At 52.9% G+C, this 18,808-nt stretch overlaps 1 protein-coding gene across 16 annotated transcripts in view; it reads left to right on the top strand.

Annotated features, from left to right (window-relative positions):
* The window catches only part of TBC1D16 (TBC1 domain family member 16), a 96,905-nt gene that overhangs the window by 10,246 nt on the left and 67,851 nt on the right, over positions 1–18,808 (top strand). For 9 of the 16 annotated variants that reach the window (XM_009252103.4, XM_063718314.1, XM_063718312.1 and 6 more), the window contains exons 2-3: positions 12,149–12,391; positions 15,030–15,627. In XM_009252103.4, coding sequence (XP_009250378.2) covers positions 12,211–12,391; positions 15,030–15,627 — 779 coding nt within the window. In that variant the 5' untranslated portion in view covers positions 12,149–12,210. Of the gene's footprint in view, positions 1–12,148; positions 12,392–15,029; positions 15,628–18,808 lie in introns of those variants that run through there. The other 7 variants (XM_063718310.1, XM_063718311.1, XM_063718313.1 and 4 more) reach the window with 3 other exon arrangements.

Here is an 18,808-nt window from a genome sequence, read left to right as displayed (position 1 = left end):
GGGCTCCCGGCAGGGGGTGCTTCCAGCAAGGAGGTGCTCCTAGCAGGTGGCTGCTCCCAGCAGGGGGGTGCTCCCAGCAGGCAGGCCCCGAAGCCCAGGCGCCAGGGCTGCTGCAAGACTCTCCAGGGCTCTCCGGGGGCATTTGCCAGGCCTCTCATTCAGCCCTCAGAGCCTAGGCGCCCCCTCCTCCAGCTCACAGAGCCTGCACTTCCTGCCGCCTGGTGACAGGTGGCTGACTTGTGTTTATGGACCCAGGACAGAGCAGCATGGGGGCTGGGTAGGGAGGCTCCTGCAGCCCTGGATCCACCTGGGGCTTCCCTAATCCTGGATCCACCTGGGGCTTCCCTAATCCTGGATCCACCTGGGGCTTCCCTAATCCTGGATCCACCTGGGGCTTCCCTAATCCTGGAGACAGCTGGGAAGGAGTGGGGCCCAGGCAGCAGCTGGTGGGTCAACACTGGCGCTGTCGGAGGACAGAGGCAAAGCTGGTAGAGCAGAGGGTGGCTGTGTGTGGTGTGTGTCATGGGGTGTGTGTGTGTCATGGTATGTGTGTGTCTATGGTGTGTGTGTCCTGGTGTGTTTGTGTGTGTCATAGTGTGTGTGCGCCTATGGTGTGTGTGTGTCTGTGGTGTGTGTGTGTGTGTCATGGTATGTGTTTGTGTGTGTCATAGTGTGTGTGTATGGTGTGTGTGTCATGGTGTGTGTGTGTCATGGTGTGTGTGTGTCATGGTGTGTGTGCCTGGGTGTGTCATGGTATGTGTGCATCTGTGGTGGGTGTGTGTGTCTATGGTGTGTGTGTAGAGTGTGGTGTGTGCCTGTGGGGTTGTGTGTGTGGTGTGTCTATGGTGTGTGTGGTGTGTCTCTATGGTGTGTGGTGTGTGTCTGTGATGTTTATGCAGTGTGCCTATGGTATGTGGTGAGTGATGTATGTATCTATGGTGTGTGTCTATGGTGTATGTGCCTATGGTTTGTAGTGCGTGGTAGGTATGTGTGTCTATGGTGTGTATGTAGTATGTGTGTCTTGGTGTCTGGTGTATGTGTGGCGTGACTATGGTGTGTCGTGTGTGGCATGTGTGTCTATGGCATGTGTGTCTATGGTGTGTATGTCTGTGGTGTGTGTGTCTATGGTGTGTAGTGTGTGTGTCTATGGTGTGTGGTGTGTGTGCCTATGGTGTGTGGTGTGTGTGTCTATGGTGTGTGGTGTGTGTGCCTATGGTGTGTGGTGTGTGGTGTGTGTGCCTATGGTATGTGGTGTGTGGTGTGTGTGTGTATATGGTGTGTGGTGTGTTTATGGTGTGTGTGGTGTGTGGTGTGTCTGGTGTGTGGTGTGTGTCTATGGTGTGTGGTGTGTGGTGTGTGTGTCTATGGTGTGTATGGTGTGTGTGCCTATGGTGTGTGTGGTGTGTGTGTCTATGATGTGTAGTGTGTGGTATGTGTGTCTATGGTGTATGGTGTGTGTTGTGGTGTGTGTTGTGGTGTGTGGTGTGTGGTATGTGTGTCTATGGTGTATGGTCTATGGTGTGTGTGCTTCTCGGCCTCTGACTCCTCCGCGGCGGGAGCAGCAGGCGTGGGGTTTGGGATCTCCATGGGGCTGGGGTCCGTGGGGCGTGCCCCGCTGCAGTCCTGCCTGGTGGGCTGAGGTGGGGCCTCTAGTTGGGGCCGGGGCTGCGGGTAGGGCCGGGCAGGGCCGTCTGGCCCGGAGCTGCGCTTTGTCGCGGGAGGCCAAAAGCCGCTTCTGCTCAGCCCGCCGGCGAGGGATTTGGGCCCCGCCCGCACTCGCCGAGGGCTGCGTCCTCAGCTGCTGCGCTTGGTCCTCCAACCTCGTCCTGGAGGGGCCTGGGAGCCCTGTCCGCTGGAGCTGTTTCCTCCCCGTCTTCGGACAGGATCGGGTTAAACTCAGATTTCTCTTCTCTGGCTGGAGGACTCCGTGGAGCTGCAGAATGAGGGCGCTGCCAAGGTGGATTTTGGACCCTGAATGGAAACTCACACCAGGGCTGGAGGCGCCAGCTGGGCCTGGGAGGTGGCAGATGAGGGCGGCCTGACACAGCCCGCTGGGACTGTGGCCGGGGCGGTGGGAGAGAAGCCCACAGCAGGGCCAGGCGGGCCACCGAGGAGCGGGGCCACCCCAGCCACGCCCTGAGCCGGGGGCCCGGCGGCAGTTCTCGCTCCTGGCCTGCACCGAGGGGAGGAACGCCTGGAAGGGTCCCTGGGTGTGCACAGCCTGGACCGGTGGGCTGTGCGCTCTCAGTGGCGCTGAGCATCTCTTTCAGCAGTGGCCACACAAAGCAGGATTGAGATTCGGGGAAGAAGTGGCCGCAGGGGCTGGGGCCTCCGCAGGGAAGGGTCTCTGACGAGCTTGCCCTGGGCTCTTGGGGAACGATGTCTTCATGCTGGGACTGCGGGGCGGAAGGAGGGCATGGAGGGCTTTGGCTGCTCGGGCACTGTCCCATGGTAGCCTCCGAGCAGCCGTCGCTGGAGCCCGTTCGCAGTACCCCTGGCGGGCCGCCTGCCCATCAAGGGGAGAGGAGCAGCTGGGCTTGATCTTTGGAAGGGACATCTGGTGAATTTCTGAAAACGTATTTTATTGCAGGTGCTTTCAGCAGGGTGGAGGGGGTGGCCTGGGGGAGGAAGTTAAAATGACCCCACCTGTCCATTTCGCAGTAAACCTTGCCTGTGACGAGCCATTACTCTCACCAGAGCATGTTGATAGTGTGAGAACCACGGATCTCACACATGTGTTTGTCACATGTGCAGCATAGGGGCAGCTGAGAGGGTGTGGACCATAAGGCGGGCCAAGCCACATAGGCCTCCGGGTCACGGCCAAGGCATCTCTTAAAATTGTCCATAAAGTTTTATGTAATAAATGTCCCCGGCCAGGCACGGTGGCTCACGCCTGTAATCCCAGCACTTTGGGAGGCTGAGGCGGGCAGATCACCTGAGGTCAGGAGTTCGAGACCAGCCTGGCCAACATGGCAAAACCCTGTCTCTACTAGAAATACAAAAATTAGCCGGGTGTGATGGCGGATGCCTGTAATCCCAGCTACATGGGAGGCTGAGGCGGGAGAATCGCTTGAACCTGGGAGGCGGAGGTTACAGTGAGCCAAGATTGTGCCATTTCACTCCAGCCTGGGTGGCAGAGTGAGACTCTGCCTCAAAAAAAAAAAAAACAGGGCCGGACGTGGTGGCTCACACCTGTAATCCCAGCACTTTGGGAGACCAAGGCAGGTGGATCCCCTGAGGTCAGGAGTTCGAGATCAGCCTGGCCAACATGGTGAAACCCAGTGTCTACTAAAAAAATACAAAAATTAGCCAGGCGTGGTGGTGGGCACCTGTAATCCCAGCTACTCGGGAGGCTGAGGCAGGAGAATCACTTGAACCTGGGAGGCAGAGGTTGCAGTGAGCCAAGATAGCACCATTGCACTCCACTACCCTGGGCAACAAGAGAGAAACTCTGTCTCTAAATAAATAAACTAATAAATTAATAAATAAACTAAAAAATAAAAATAAACGTCCCAGCTTTATTAATTTATCATAGATTTCAGTGTTTTTGTCAGATAACTGAGTAAACAATAAAAACAGGGCCTAGCAATAAAAACAACATAAACATTCAATGAACTGCTCGATACTTTAGTTAACATGTTGAGTCCCTTTCAGGTAAATGTATGCTTTGAATTAGGCTGTTGAAACATGAAAAGTAGTTCATTGAACATAGAAGAAAATATAGACCAATGTTTAACGATCTTTAGCTTGGAAAGGATTATATTAAGTATGAAAGTAATAAAGGAAGTCACTAAGAAAAAGTTACCATCAATTTACATGAAAGTTTAAAACCTCTGTATGTCAAAATAGATAATATAAATAAAAGGCAAACAACAAATTAGGAGAAATACATGTGTGTCATGGTATGTGTTTGTGTGTGTCATAGTGTGTGTGTGTCATGGTGTGTGTGTGTCATAGTGTGTGTGTGTCATAGTGTGTGTGCCTGGGTGTGTCATGGTATGTGTGCATCTGTGGTGGGTGTGTGTGTCTATGGTGTGTGTGTAGAGTGTGGTGTGTGCCTATGGGGTTGTGTGTGTGGTGTGTCTATGGTGTGTGCAGTGTGTGTGTCTATGGTGTGTGGTATGTGTGTGTCTGTGATGTTTATGCAGTGCGCCTATGGTATGTGGTGCGTGATGTATGTATCTATGGTGTGTGTCTACGGTGTGTATGTGGTGATCTTTGCTATATAAAGAGTTCTTACATATCAATGAAAATTCCATCTCAGCTTAATCTCTGTATTAAAAATAATAAGAATTCCACCACACCAGCAGAAAAATTGTCAAAGCACACCAGCAGATAATTCACAAGTGAACACAAATGTCTAATAAATATAGGATAATCTGTCACCCAGGGTGGAGTGCAGTGGTGCAATCATGGCCCAATGCAGCCTCGACGTCCTGGGCTCAAGTGATCCGCCTTAGCTTCCCGAGTAGCTGGGACTACAGGCACACACCACCACACCCAGCTAATTTTTTAGAAGTGCGATCTTGTTATGTTGCCCAGGCTGGTTTGTTTGTTTGTTTTTGTTTTTTGAGATGGAGTTTCACTCTTGTTGCCCAGGCTGGAGTGCAATGGCACGATCTCGGCTCACTGCAACCTCCACCACCTGAGTTCAAACGATTCTCATGCTTCAGCCTCCCGAGTAGCTGGGATTACAGGCATGCACCACCATGCCTGTCTAATTTTGTATTTTTAGTAGACACAGGGTTTCTCCATGTTAGTTAGGCTGGTGTCGAACTCCCAACCTCAGGTGATCCACCCGCCTTGGCCTCCCAAAGTGCTGGGATTACAGGCGTGAGCCACCGCGCCCGGCCCTGCCCAGGCTGGTTTTGAGCTCCTGGGCTTGAGCGATCCTCCCACCTCGGCCTCCCAAATTGTTGGAATTACAAGTGTGAACCACTGTGCCCAGTCAGAAAACCATTTTTCAATTCCCAACCTGGTGGAGATTTAAATCCCTGGCAGCACTCTTACATTTTGGGGAACCCACTGGGCAATATGGGTTGGGGTCCAGTTTATCCTCCTGGGGAAACAGTAATCCTGGAAATAATGAGGATACAGATGAAGATTTATGTATTAAAATGTGGAGTTTATTATTTCAGTAGCCACTAGTTGGAGGCCAGATGCCTAGCAATGGCGGCAGATTCTATGAAGATGGAGGGTTGGCATTTATAATTTTTATTTTTATTTATTTATTTGTTTTGAGACAGAGTCTCGCTCTGTTGCCCAGGCTGGGGTGCAGTGGCGCCATCTCGGCTCACTGCAACCTCCGCCTCCTGAGTACAAGCAATTCTTCTGCCTCAGCCTCCTGAGTAGTTGGGATTACAGGCACCCGCCCCTACGCTCGGCTAATTTTTGTATTTTTTAGTAGAGACAGGGTTTCACCATGTTGGCCAGGCTGGTCTGGAACTCCTGATCTCAGGTGATCCGCCCACCTCAGTCTCCCAAAGTGCTGGGATTACAGGCGTGAGCCACCACACCTGGCCTTATACTTTTTAAATGTGTTAATAATGTGGTATATTTGTTTGCTAGGGCTGCCCTAACAAAGTACCAGGGTCCAGGTGGCTTGAGCAATAGAAATCTTCTCTCTGACAGCCCTGGAGGCAGGAAGTCCAAGATCAGGGGTTCGGAAGGGTTGTTTCCTTAGGAGGCTGTGAGGGAGGGGCTGCTCCAGGCCTGCTCCTTGCTGGTAGGTGGCGTCATTGTATTCACACAGCACTCTCCTTGTATATAGGCACCTGCCGCCAACTTCCTCTTTTTATAAAGACACCAATCATATTGACCTCAAGGTAACTTGATCACCTCTATAAAGATGCTGTCTTCAAAAACAGTTTCATTCTTGGGTACTGGGGTTTAAGACTTCAACACAGGAATTTTAGGGGATGTACTTCAACCCTAAAATTTGTTATAAGTATATTTCACCTGGGAAAATGTATTTATGATCCAACTGAAAGCAAGATATGATATAATTCCAAGGAGTGGGTTTTTAATGAATTCATTATAGGGCACAAAATATAGTAGAGAATACATAAATGTCTTAGGATTATGTGATTTAAGGGACACATATTCTTCCTTTTACTTCTCTGAGTGTGTTTCATAACTAAAGAAAAGTTTTAAAAAATGCGTTAAGGATTCTCCACTTCTAGTTTGCTGGTGACCAGAGGTTGGGAACTAGGTTGGATTTCGATGAAATAGCCTCTTGCAAAAGAGCAAATGCACTTTACAAATAAGGAGAATTGTTTTTAGAGAGCAAACAGTCCTGTCTAATGTTTAACAGACATGCTCCATTTCTCCAAAAAGAGCCCAGTCTCTCCAGAACAATCTGGGAGGGGCGGTTGCGGCGGGGGGGCGTTGTCCTGGTGGCCCAGGTGGCGGGTGATGGAGGAGCCGGAGTTCTGCACATGGGGGACAGAGGTCTCACGCTCCAGGGTTTCCCGCTCACGAAATGACCCTGAGTGGTCAGAACCTGTCTTCTCATCTGTAAAGCTGCACTCTTGGGACGCACCTTGGAGAGCCACAGTGAGGTTCTGCATCTCATGGTATGGGAGAAAATGCTGTATTTTGAACACTTGTATTTTGGAATCTCCTTTAAAACTTCCAGCACATTCTTTTGATTATCCTCAGTGCTGGCAAAACATTTTCACTTAAAGAGGGTTTTGATTTGGGGAAGCAGCTGAGAGCTGTGTGCAGCCAGCTCTGGTGACTGGAGCGATCACACTGAGTAGAAACACAGAAGGAGATGGGCTCCAGCCCCGCTGCGGCCTCGTCCACTGTGGACACCACGCAGGCTACAGAGCACCCAAAATGTGGCTGGGCAGAACTTTCATGTGCTTAAGTGCAAAATGCACAGCAGACTTTGGAGACTTTAAGAACATAAAATAGGCTGGGCGCAGTGGCTCACGCCTGTAATCCTAACACTTTGGAAGGCTGAGGCAGGAGGATCACTTGAGGCCAGAAGTTCAAGACCAGGCTGGGCAAAAAAGTGAAACCTCATCTCTACAAAAAATAAAAAAAGTATCGGGACCTGGTGGCATATGCCTTTAGTCCAGGCTATTTGGGAGACTGGGCAGGAGGATTCCTTGAGCCCAGGAATTTGAAAATACAGTGAGCTGTGATCACACCACTCCACTCTAGCCTGGGTGGCAACCTGTCTCTAAAAAAAAAAAAAAGAATGTAAAAGATTTCATTAATAATTTTTTCAGGCCGGGCGCGGTGGCTCACGCCTGTAATCCCAGCACTTTGGGAGGCCGAGGCAGGCGGATCACGAGGTCAGGAGATCGAGACCATCCTGGCTAACATGGTGAAACCCCGTCTCTACTAAAAATACAAAAAAATTATCCGGGCGTGGTGGTGGGTGCCTGTAGTCCCAGCTACTCAGGAGGCTGAGGCAAGAGAATGGCGTGAACCTGGGAGGCGGAGCTTGCATTGAGCCGAGATCGCACCATTGCACTCCAGTGTGGGCTACAGAGTGAGACTCTGTCTCAAAAAAAAAATAATGATAATAATGTTTTCATATTGACTACATGCTGAAATAATAATATTTTGGATAGATTATGCTAAAAATTATTAAAATTAATTTCACTTTTTTTTCTTAATAAATTATGGCTACCAGAAAATTTAAAATTGTATCTGTGGCTCCTGCAGTGTTTCTGTTGGACATGGCTGGTCTAGAGGATGGGGAGCAATTTTCTTGCAGGGCTTATTAACTGACCTTGCAATTCTTGAAGAATTCTTGAATTCTAAAGCTATTCTGGACAACATTAGAACAGAACATAGCTTTTCCACATGATTATTGGGAAGGACAGTATGTTTTTTGATTTGTAGTTTGCAGTGTGGTTTTTTAAATTAAAGTTTCATCACTTGGTTGTCATATGTCACTGTGTGGGATGAAGTGTTTAGGCCAGGAGTGACCAGAAGGCTTCCTGGAGAAGTTGGCCGGGAGCTGGTTTGGATAGATGGAGAAGAATCCCCCGGATTTGGTCAGATGGTCTATGCCAGGGCACTGCCATCTGCAACCCACAGGCCAAAGCCAGCCTTCCACCTGTTTTGTACAGCCTATGAGCTAAGGATGGTTTTTACTTTTTTTTTTTTTGAGATGGAGTCTTGCTCTGTCACCCAGGCTGGAGTGCAATGGTGCAATCTAGGCTCACCACAACCTCTGCCCCCTGGGTTCAAGCAATTCTTCCGCCTGAGCCTCCCCAGTAGCTGGGATTACAGGCATGTACCACCACGCCCGGCTAATTTGGTATTTTTAGTAGAGATGGGATTTCTCCATGTTGGTCAGGCTGGTGTCGAACTCCCGACCTCAGGTGATCCGCCCACCTAGGCCTCCCAAAGTACCAAGATTACAGGTGTGAGCCACCGCGCCTGGCCGGTTTTTACGTTTTTTAAGGGGGTTGAAAAAATGGAAAGAATTCTTTTTGAGACACGTGAAAAATGATCTAGAATTTAAGCTTGGGTATCTGTCAGTAAAGCTTCCCTGTCACAGTCACGCCCATCATTTACTGTCTGCGGCTGCTCCTGCACTCCAAGGGCCGAGTTGGGGGGTCACAACAGAGACTTTCCGGCCCAGAGAGTCCAAAGCATTTACTCTCCGGCCTTTTGCAGAACAAATTTGCTGACCTCTGCACCGAGGGGTCGACTTTCTTCTGCAGCCTTCATTGGACATTTTGAGGGGGCCTAAGAAGGGGTGGGCTTGGGAGAGCCAAGTGGATGAGGGCCCTGGAAATGGCTGAGATCAGGCAGAGGGTGTCCGTGGCTCAAGGCTGAGGAGGTGAGGATCTGAGCTGGGTCCCCACCCCCAGAACTGGTGATTTTCAGAAGTGATGTTGACATCGGGATCTCTGAGATGGGGAGACAGGAGTGAGAGATCTGTCAGAGGAAAGACACGGGAATGGGAAGGCCACTCCTTGGCTGGCTGGACCATCTTTGGAATATTGTTCTTGGGAAGTCAGCAGCCCTGGAGACAATTGGAAATACACAAACAGGGTTGGGGGAGGCTGAAGCACGGAGGGGGTCAGAGGAGGGGAACCCAGAGAGAGGCAGAGAGCGCTGAGCCACCTGGTCCTGGGACGGTGGCCATCACCACTGACATCTGCCCCCTGCCTCCTGCCAGGGTGGGAGCCAGTTCTGCTGAGCCAGCGGGGACCGACTCACCCACCCACCCTCTGTCCCAGAGCCTAGCCAAGTGCTGGAGGTTAAAAGGACTTGATTTAGGGACCACCCTCAACCAGCTCTGGATCTTTGGAGAAATGTAAAAAATGCAGAAAGTTCAAAGAACAAGATCATATACCCGGACACCCTCCACCAATAGATAATTTTTAACTTTTTTATTGTGGTAAAATACATATAACATAAAACTTACCACTTTAACCATTTTTAAGTATCAGGTGCAGCGGCATTGAGTGCATTCATGTTGTAGAGCCGCCGCCACTGTCCACCTCCAGGACGGTTTTATCCTCCCAAACTGAAGCCCTGTCCCCCTTAAACACAACCTCCCCATTCCCCCCACCTCACCCCCTGGCACCCACCATTCCACTTCCTGTCTTTATGAACCTAACTACTCTAGGGACCTCACACGAGTAGAATCCTATAGTGCTTGTCTCTTGTGACTGATTTGTTTCACTTAGCGCAATGTTTTCGGGGTTCCTCCGTGCCGTAGCAGGCGTCAGACTTCCTTTTCAAGGCCAAATAATATTCCATTATACTACATTTGGTTTATTCACTCCCAGTTGCTAATTCTTTTTTTTTTTTTTTTTTGAGATGAAGTCTCGCTCTGTCACCCGGACTGGAGTGTAGTGGCGTGATCTCGGCTCACTGAAACCTCCACCTCCTGGGTTTAAGCGATTCTCCTGCCTCAGCCTCCCATGTAGCTGGGACCACAGGCACATGCCACCACACCTGGCTAATTTTTGTATTTTTAGTAGAGGCGGGGTTTTGCTATGTTGACCAAGCTGATCTCGAACTCCTGACCTCAGGTGATCTGCCCGCCTCGGCCTCCCAAAGTGCTGGGATTACAGGTGTGAGCCACCGCTCCCAGTCAGAATTTCCTTTCTTTTAAGGCTGAATAATATTCCACTGTACCACATTTGGTTTATTCACTCCCAGTTGCTAATTCTTATCATGTTGGCTTCAAGTCTTTTCTTCCTTCAAAGAGGTGAAGGTGAAGCCCCTCTGTAGCTGTCCTCTCCCAGCCCCCCGACCTCTGCAGACTTTTGTGAAGCCAGCCTGCACGCAGCCCAGCTGTGGTCAGAGTCCTGGACATCCCCCATCAGTGATCAGGATGCAGCGTGGCTCTGTGCCTGCCTTTTTTTTTGAGACAGAATCTCGCTCTGTCGCCCAGGCTGGAGTGCAGTGACTCAATCCCAGCTCACTGCAACCTCCACCTCCTGGGTTCAAGCAATTCTCCTGCCTCAGCCTCCCGAGTAGCTGGGATTATAGGCTCGTGCCACTACACCCGGCTAATTTTTTGTATTTTTTGTCAAGACGGGGTTTTGCCATGTTGGCCAGGCTGGTCTCGAACTCCTGACCTCAGGTGATCCACCTGCCTTGGCCCCCCAAAGTGCTTGGATTACAGGCATGAGTCATTGTGCCTGGCTGTGCCTGTCTCTTCACTGACATGGTCGTTCCTTGGTGTGGCTTGGTGTGTGTGTTTGTGAGCTCCACGTGTGTACGGAAGTCTAGGTGGTTCTCATCTGCTGTCTGGGCGTTTGGTGGTTTCATTTTTGTTGGTAGAAACTGGCTGCAAAGCATTTGATTAGGTGTCTCCTTGGGTTCCTCCAGGCAGAGTCATCAAATGTTTTAGGTCACAGCACACATTATATATACATTTCATACGTCCCAGGTCGTCTTACCCACATGAATGTGTCCTCACAGGGCAGAAGTTCTCTGACCCAGTGCTGAGCCTACCTATGGCCAGGGTTCAAGGGCATTTTCTATTTTTTTTTCTTTTTTTCTTCTTATGCTGGTGTTGACCCACTAAATTGATTTCAGGATCTACGATAGGGCTGCAAATTGCAGTTTGAAGAACCACCCTCAGGTATTTCCTAAAAGAGGAATTTCAGGGGGCTTCGGGCCTTCTCAGTGGTGATAGATTCTGCCATGTTGCTCCCGCCTTAGAGGAGACAGGACTGGTGACAGCTCCCCTTTTCCTCATGCTCAGTATTTTTAGACATAAAATTGCTTTTTGCTGGTCTGTTGGGTGTTGAATTTTTGTTTGAAACTGAGAATCTCTTTACATATTTATCAGTTCTTTGGTTTTCCTCTTGTGTGGAGCACCCATTTTTTTCTGTTGAGATGTTGCTCCTTTTCACCATGAATTTATAGGAGTTCTTTATATATTCTGGATACTAATCCTTTTGTTTATAAATTTTCCTTCTTTCTTTTTTTTTGAGACAGAGTCTTGCTCTGTTGCCCAGGCTGGAGTGCAGTGATGTGATCTCAGCTCACTGCACCCTCCGCCTCTTGGGTTCAGGTGATTCACCTGCCTCAGCCTCCCAAGTAGCTGGGATGATAGGCGCCCTCCACCGCACCTGGCTAATTTTTGTATTTTTGGTAGAGATGATGTTTCACTATGTTGGCCAGGCTGGTCTCGAACCCCTTACCTCAAGTGATCTGCCTGCCTCAGCCTCCCAAAGTACTGGGATTACAGGCGTGAGCCAGTGCGCCTTGCCTGTTTATTTCTTTTTAATGAATTAGAAGGGCTCATTTGTGCCGATGCAGGTGGGAAACGGAGAAAAGAGAACGCCTGGAGGTTTTTGTGAAATTGCTGAGGTGGGAACAGGGTTCCTGTAGCTTAGTGGTTCTCCTTGGGAGGGATTTTGCCCTCCAGGGCACACTTGGCAAAGCCTGGAGATGTTCTAGTTTTCGTACTGGGAAGGGAGGTGCTAGTGGCATCCACAGGTTGAGCCGAGGGACGCTGCTCAGCCTCCTGCGATGGACAGGGTGGCCCGGCCAAGGTGGAGAACGTGGCCTACCCTGTACAGAGCTGTGCACCAGCAGGACACGTTCCTGTGGTTAACCAGAACCCACCGGGTGCCGAGGCGACACGTACTGCTGTGAGACAGGACACAAGTCCACAACCTTGACCATCTCCTCTCTCTTCCTCCCCCAGGCAGGTCTTGACGAGCCCTGCCCGGGCCGACGCATGCGGAGGATGGAAACACTTGCCCGGCAATGTCTCTGGGCCGCCTCCTTCGCAGGGCCTCCTCAAAAGCCTCGGACCTCCTGACCCTCACCCCCGGTGGCAGCGGCAGCGGGTCCCCCTCTGTCCTGGATGGAGAGATTATCTACTCCAAGAACAATGTGTGCGTGCACCCGCCGGAGGGGCTGCAGGGGCTGGGGGAGCACCACCCAGGTGAGTCAGGGCAGGCGAGGCTCCAGGGTCGCACAGCCCAGGTTATTTTCCGAGCCAGGGCTCTAAAGGTCCTGGGCCACAGCACGTGAGAGAGTGCATTTGGTTCCTTTTCCAGAACGTGTAACTAACAGCAGCTGTCCTCGCGGAAGGAGGGTCTAGGGGTATTAAGTCTGGCTCATGGCAGGTTGGGTGAGTCCCTCAGCCCTGCTGCTTCCAGAGGGAGGGACAAAAGATGGGTTAGTGATCCCTGAGGCCTGCCTGGCCCCTTGTCATTCGTGTGAATGACTTGAAACAAATACACGCATTGCTTTGTTCATCTGTTGCTTTCTTTAATTTGCACAACAACCTCATGGGAGTGGCCAGGGCCCCAGCAGGCCTCTTAGGTGGGTAAGGACGCTGGTGTTCAGAGAGGCTGAGCGACTCTCCGCTGCATAGTGTCAGTGTATGGTGGAGGGGGTGCTGCAGGGCAGTCTCTGGACTCTCTCTTTTCATTTCTTCCTGTTGCCGTCCCCTTCCCTGGCTGCTAAAAGGATGTTTCAGGGCCCTAGTGTCCTGCAGCCTGGCTGTGGCCTGCACCGGCACATCCTAACATTTGCTTGGTTTGGGCAAGAGTACAGACAGAAGTCCCAGACAAGATGGCAAAATAGTAAAGTTGTCATCCGGGCACGGTGGTTCACACCTATAATCCCAGCACTTTGGGAGGCTGAGGTGGGAGGATTGCTTGAAGCCAGGAGTTTGAGACCAGCCTGGGCAACAGAGTTAGACTTCATCTCTATTAAAAAAAAAAGTTATAAATTACAGTGAGATCTGGGCACTTTATGCAAATTATGTTTCAATCGAATACTGAATAAATAAATTTTTAAACAAGACAAAAGTTTAAATTATGCCAATGAAACATTTAAAGAGAGTGTTCTGTCCCCCTGCCTTGAGAAGTGTGTCTTTATAGCCACCAGCTGGTTGGATGCAGCTGCATAGGCAGGGGCTTCCCTGGGGTGCCCTAGAAAGGGGTGCAGGTTCTGGGCAATGCGGCCCCTTGACCCGGAGGTTGCCTGGCCTGAGGGCGTTCTAGGGAGAGAGACTGGGGAGTAGCCATCTCGGACCCTCTTGCCGATCGCAAAGCTGCGTGCTTCGAGGATGTGGAAACACTTCTCAGCCTCAGGCTCATGTTATCCTAATGCCCAGCTGGCTGACATTCCCCAGGTTTCCCAGCCTGTCTTGGCAACAGGAGCAGTGCTTCGGAGATTCTAGGGGTCTGAGTTGTGGAGGCCTGGAGACTGGGTGGGGGAGGCCCAGGAATCAGGATATCCCGAAACTGCTTGGTGCTGTGTTAGGAAATGCCACCTCCCCCTAGAACTGAGCACCCACCCACTTGCTCTGGCCCAGGAGAAATCCCTTCTCCCCATGTCACCAGCAGCCCCGTGTGTGACATCAATGCTCATCTGCAAAGGTGGCCCCTTCCTCCAACAATCTGCATTAAAAAAATGCCATGAGTGCCACTGATGATTGGAAAAGGCCCAAATACCACCCAGCTTCGATGAATTATTTTTTATTTATTTATTTTTTTTGAGACGGAGTCTCGCTCTGTCACCCAGGCTGGAGTGCAGTGGCACAATCTCGGCTCACTGCAAGCTCCGTCTCCTGGGTTCACACCATTCTCCTGCCTCAGCCTCCCAAGTAGCTGGGACTACAGGTGCCTGCCATCACGCCCGGCTAATTTTTTGTACATTTAGTAGAGACAGAGTTTCACCATGTTAGCCACGATGGTCTCGATCTCCTGACCTCGTGATCCACCCGCCTCGGTCTCCCAAAGTGCTGGGATTACAGGCGTGAGCCATCGCGCCCAGCTGTATGAATTCTTTTTGTGAAATAGAATGAAGTCTCCAGCCTCCATCCCTCCTAACAGTGCAGTAAAGCCATGAAGCTGGGCACCTGGGCCGCTGGGCTCACACAGACAGGGAGGCTGCAGGCAGGTGAGCCCTGGGGCCAGGGTCAGGGTTCTGAACACAGGGAGAGCCCCTGGTACTTGGAAAAGTGCATGGCAAGCCTGAGCTCATGGCTCATCGCCTGTAATCCCAGCACTTTGGGAGGCTGAGGTGGGCGGTTCGCTTGAGCTCAGGAGTTTGAGACTAGCCTGGGCAACATAGTGAAACCTTATTTCTCAAAAAAAAAAAAAAAAAAAAATTAGCTGGGTGTGGTGGTGTGCACCTGTAGTCCCAGCTACTCGGGAGGCTGAGGTGGGAGGATTGCTTGAGCCTGGGAGGTGGGGGTTGCAGTAAGCTGAGATTGTACCACTGCACTCCAGCTTGAGGGCACAGAGCAAGACCCTGTCTCAAAGGAAAAAAAAAAAAAATAAAGTCAAAAACCAAAAAGAAAGGCGCATGGCAGGCCGGTGCTCGGGGACCAGTGCACCCTGGATCTGCTGGAAGTGTGTGTTCTTAGAAAACACGCATAGCTGGAATTCATTTCAAGCTCCACAGTTTCCCTCTAGTGTTTTTGCTCAGGGCCAGGCTGTATCTGAGGCCAGACTGGCACTTTACTAAAGGGCAGTGGCCTCTCCGAGCGGCTCGCCAAAGATGCCACAGGGGCCTCATCCACAGCCTCCTGGCCTCTAACACGCTGTCCCTCTGGCTCCTCACAGGTTACCTGTGCTTGTACATGGAGAAGGATGAGATGCTGGGAGCCACCCTCATCCTGGCATGGGTCCCCAACTCTCGCATCCAGAGGCAGGACGAGGAGGCCCTGCGCTACATCACACCTGAGAGCTCCCCCGTTCGCAAGGCACCCCGCCCTCGGGGCCGGCGCACCCGGAGCTCAGGAGCCTCCCACCAGCCCTCCCCGACGGAGCTGCGGCCTGCCCTGATCCCCAAAGATGAGGACATCCTGGTGGTGGCCCAGAGTGCTCCGGACCGCGTGTTCGCCAGCCCTGCGCCAGAGGACGAGGAGAAGCTGGCGCAGGGCTTGGGGGTGGATGGTGCCCAGCCAGCCTCGCAGCCTGCTCGCAGCCCCTCCAGGATCCTGTCGACGGTCAGTCCGCAGGATGTCGCTGAGGAGGGGCGGGAGCCGCGGCCCGAGGCCGGGGAGGAGGATGGCTCCTTGGAACTGTCAGCCGAGGGCGTGAGCAGAGACAGCTCCTTTGACTCAGACTCAGATACCTTCTCCTCGCCCTTCTGCCTCTCACCCATCAGCGCGGCGCTGGCCGAGAGCCGCGGCTCCGTGTTTCTGGAAAGCGACAGCAGGTGAGTTCCTGGTTCTGGGCGTGGGCTCTCGGGAGGCCCCCAAGGCCTGACCTGGGCAGGAAGCAGTCACCTGCGTCACCTGTGATGCTAGGTGAGCGCTGGAGGCATCTGCCCGACCTGCCTGTGGCTGTGGCTGTGGCAGGAGCCCCTCCCCAAGGCGAGGGCTTCAGCAGGGAGTCCCCACTTTACACCCCACCGAGAGGACTGTGAAGGGTGCGTCGGGGTGTCCACATTCTTCTCTCTCCTTGAGACTCACTAGGACTAAACAGGCCCTGCCAGCTCTGATGGGTCCATGACCAGGGCCAAGCCCCCGGGAATCCTGGTCCCTTCTGTTCCCATCGCCGGAGGGGCAGGAGATTTTCAGTCCCCAAGCGAGTGCCTGAGAGGCCCGGGTGGCATCATTAGGCTCACGCACAGGGCTGGCCCAAGCCCAGATGTGCTGGTCCCCAGCTCCTGGCTCTGCCCTGCAGCCCACTGGGCACGTGACCTGGCCCCCTGTGGTCCCTGGAGGCATTAGCCTCCCTCTTTCTCATAGCTGTGGAGGATGGAACATAGTCCTGGGGCAGTGTTGACCATATTCACCTGACTTGGCAGCCGCTATGCACCCCGGGGAGTCCAACTGGAGTAGCTGAACTCCTTGCTGGCCACACTTGCGGGAGCTAGAGTTGGACCCATGCCCTGCGGTGGGTTCCCTGGGCCTTGGAACCCAAAGAGACTTTCCTGAGTGGGGAGGGTTGCATGGTGCTACGAGGGTCCTCATGGCCTTGGGGTGAGTGCCCATGTGGTCGCATAAGCCTAGAGCCCCAGAGCCAGCACAGGGGGCCTGCATCTGACTTCCACAGCCCCTTCCTGTGCCCTGGCTGTGGTCCTTACCCTCATTAGATTTCTAGGCAAATAATGGTGGTGACCACAGACAACAGTAAGAGCTGACATCAGTCAGTGAGCAGGTCATTAACTGTTGAGCTCGTGGTGTGAGCTGGGCACATGCTGGATGTGGGTGGTCCAGGCCTTGCCTGGGTGCTGGACACCGTGGGCTGTGGATGGTACACGTGTGTGCCTTCCACAGCCCCATGCCCCGTGAGGTGGGCCCTCATATTATCCCCTGCTATGGAAGGGGAAAGGGCGGCTTGGAGAAGGTCAGCAACTTGTCAGGGGTCACCCAGCCAGTGCCCGGGGCCAAGCTGGGATTTGAACCCAGCTGGGTCTGCCCCAGGGCTGCAGCATAAAAGGTCACCCCAGGCCGATTAAGCCAGGGAGTGGTGGGGCATGAAGTAGGGACACAGGCTTTGCTGACCTCAGCAGGGGTGACTGTGGGACGGGTTCTTCACTGATTTTATCCCTCCAATAAGATGCAGTCTGTTACAGCCCCAGGGTGAACCGATAACATTCACCTCAGTTATTGGAGAGTGCAGATAAAAAGAAGCCATGAGCCGTAACAGAGGACTCCAGGTCCCAGGAGGCTTGCTGAGCTGGGTGGCGTCAGGCGCCAGGGAACCCGAGGAGGTGTGGGGGGGTGAGGACCGAACTCTGGTCCTGGCCTGGGTCCCGCTGGCCAGACTCAGTCGGAGCTCCCCCTGGTGGTGCCAGGCCAACAGTGCAGCAGAACCTGCGGGCGCATCCCCAGGGCCCAGCGAGGGGAAGGTCCCAGCTGTGTCCCAGAGAGGTGGTGGGGTTGGCCCACGGTCTTGGGGCTCAGGATTCCGTGGCAGGATCACAACCAGAACCTGGCCGGTCAGCTCTCTGTCCCGCAGCCCCATCTCGTAGGGAGCTCAAGTTTAGGAGTTAGGGAGTTGAGCGCCGGTTGAGTCCTGGTACCACTGGTTAGTATGAACCTGGGAAATTCTTTCTCTTCTTGGAGCCTTGATTTCCCTGCTTGTAAGATGAGGCTGGTAATATCCACTTTCTGGGGGTATTGTGAGAATGCACCTCGGTTCGCCTTTCCCCGCCCTCCGCCTTGCTGGTTCTCCAACCTGGCTGCATGTGGGGGTTCCTGGGGGGAGCCTTTATACGCTGATGCCCAGGTCCCTCCAGATTCTTCTAGAGCAGTGATTCTCACCCGGGGCTGAGTCTGTGCCCAGGGGGTGTATGGCAATGCCAGGAGACACTTTTTTGTCACAACTGAGGGTGGGGGTGTATTGGCATCAGTGGGCAGCGGACAGGGGTGCTGTGCACTCACTCTGGAAGCCAAGCTGCCCCTCTGCCTGGCACCCGCCGGGGGCCGCCCATCATTTTCAGGATGAAGCGCCATCTCCTTTGCTCGGGGTCCAAGGCCCGTCACCATCTGGCCCTGCTGAGCGATGCTGCCTGCCTCCCCGCCCCCCACTGTGCACACCTCCAAGTTCGTTGTCCTCTCTGCCTCTAGATCTCGTGGGGCTCTCTCTGCCTCATGCCTTTGGCCAGGGATCCCCTCTGCCTGGGCTTCCTCCTTCCCCTCTCTCCTAACCGGCCAGCTTGTATGTTTGAGACTCAGCTCCTGGGGCGAGGCAGCTTCATGTCAGCTTTTGGCGGAGGCTCCTCTATTCCCCCGAACCCTGGGCTGAGGAGGGCACTCCCCATGGCCCCCTTCTCTGCTCTGACACTCGAGTCCCCACTGAGACACCCTGTCCACCCGTCCTTCCCCAGCTGCTGGGAGGCAGATGGTGGTAAAGGAGTAAATTTTGGGGCCCGACAGATCTGTTTCCAGTCCTGGCATCATCCTGAGTTGTGTGTGATCTTGTGGCCGTTACCTCCCACATCCAAAATGCAGGTGCCTCGCGGGTGTGAAATGCGGCCAAGAACCCCCTTGTAGGGCAGAGTCGGTATGAGGGTTGAGCACCAGCCTGGGGTATGGGGTCAGCGAGCCTGGCCTGGGACTTGTCCCCACCCGGAGACCATGCTGGGGGGTGCTTACCGCAGCCTGGCCCTGCTCCTGATGAAGGCTCAGAAAATGCCTCTTGGCCACATGGCCTCTGGCTCGGTGCGGCTCGCCCCTCAGGCCTGTGTCAGCTCGGTCCAGGGGAGGCTCGCTGAACGTGGCGAGTTGCAGCTTTGTGCCGGGACGAGGTGGATGTGGATAGGACTCTCCTCACCCCCCAGAAGCGTGTGCTTCAGTACAAGGCTGGAGTGAAAACAGCCTGTCTCCAAGACATACTGCTGAGAGCTTTCTTTTTATTTTTAAAAAGTAGATATGGAGGCCGGGCAC

Source organism: Pongo abelii, chromosome 19 (genome assembly GCF_028885655.2).
Source record: "Pongo abelii isolate AG06213 chromosome 19, NHGRI_mPonAbe1-v2.0_pri, whole genome shotgun sequence".
In the NCBI taxonomy this organism is placed as follows: domain Eukaryota; kingdom Metazoa; phylum Chordata; class Mammalia; order Primates; family Hominidae; genus Pongo; species Pongo abelii.
The sequence above is the reverse complement of the archived record's forward strand: the minus strand, read 5'-3'. Positions and strand labels throughout refer to the sequence as shown.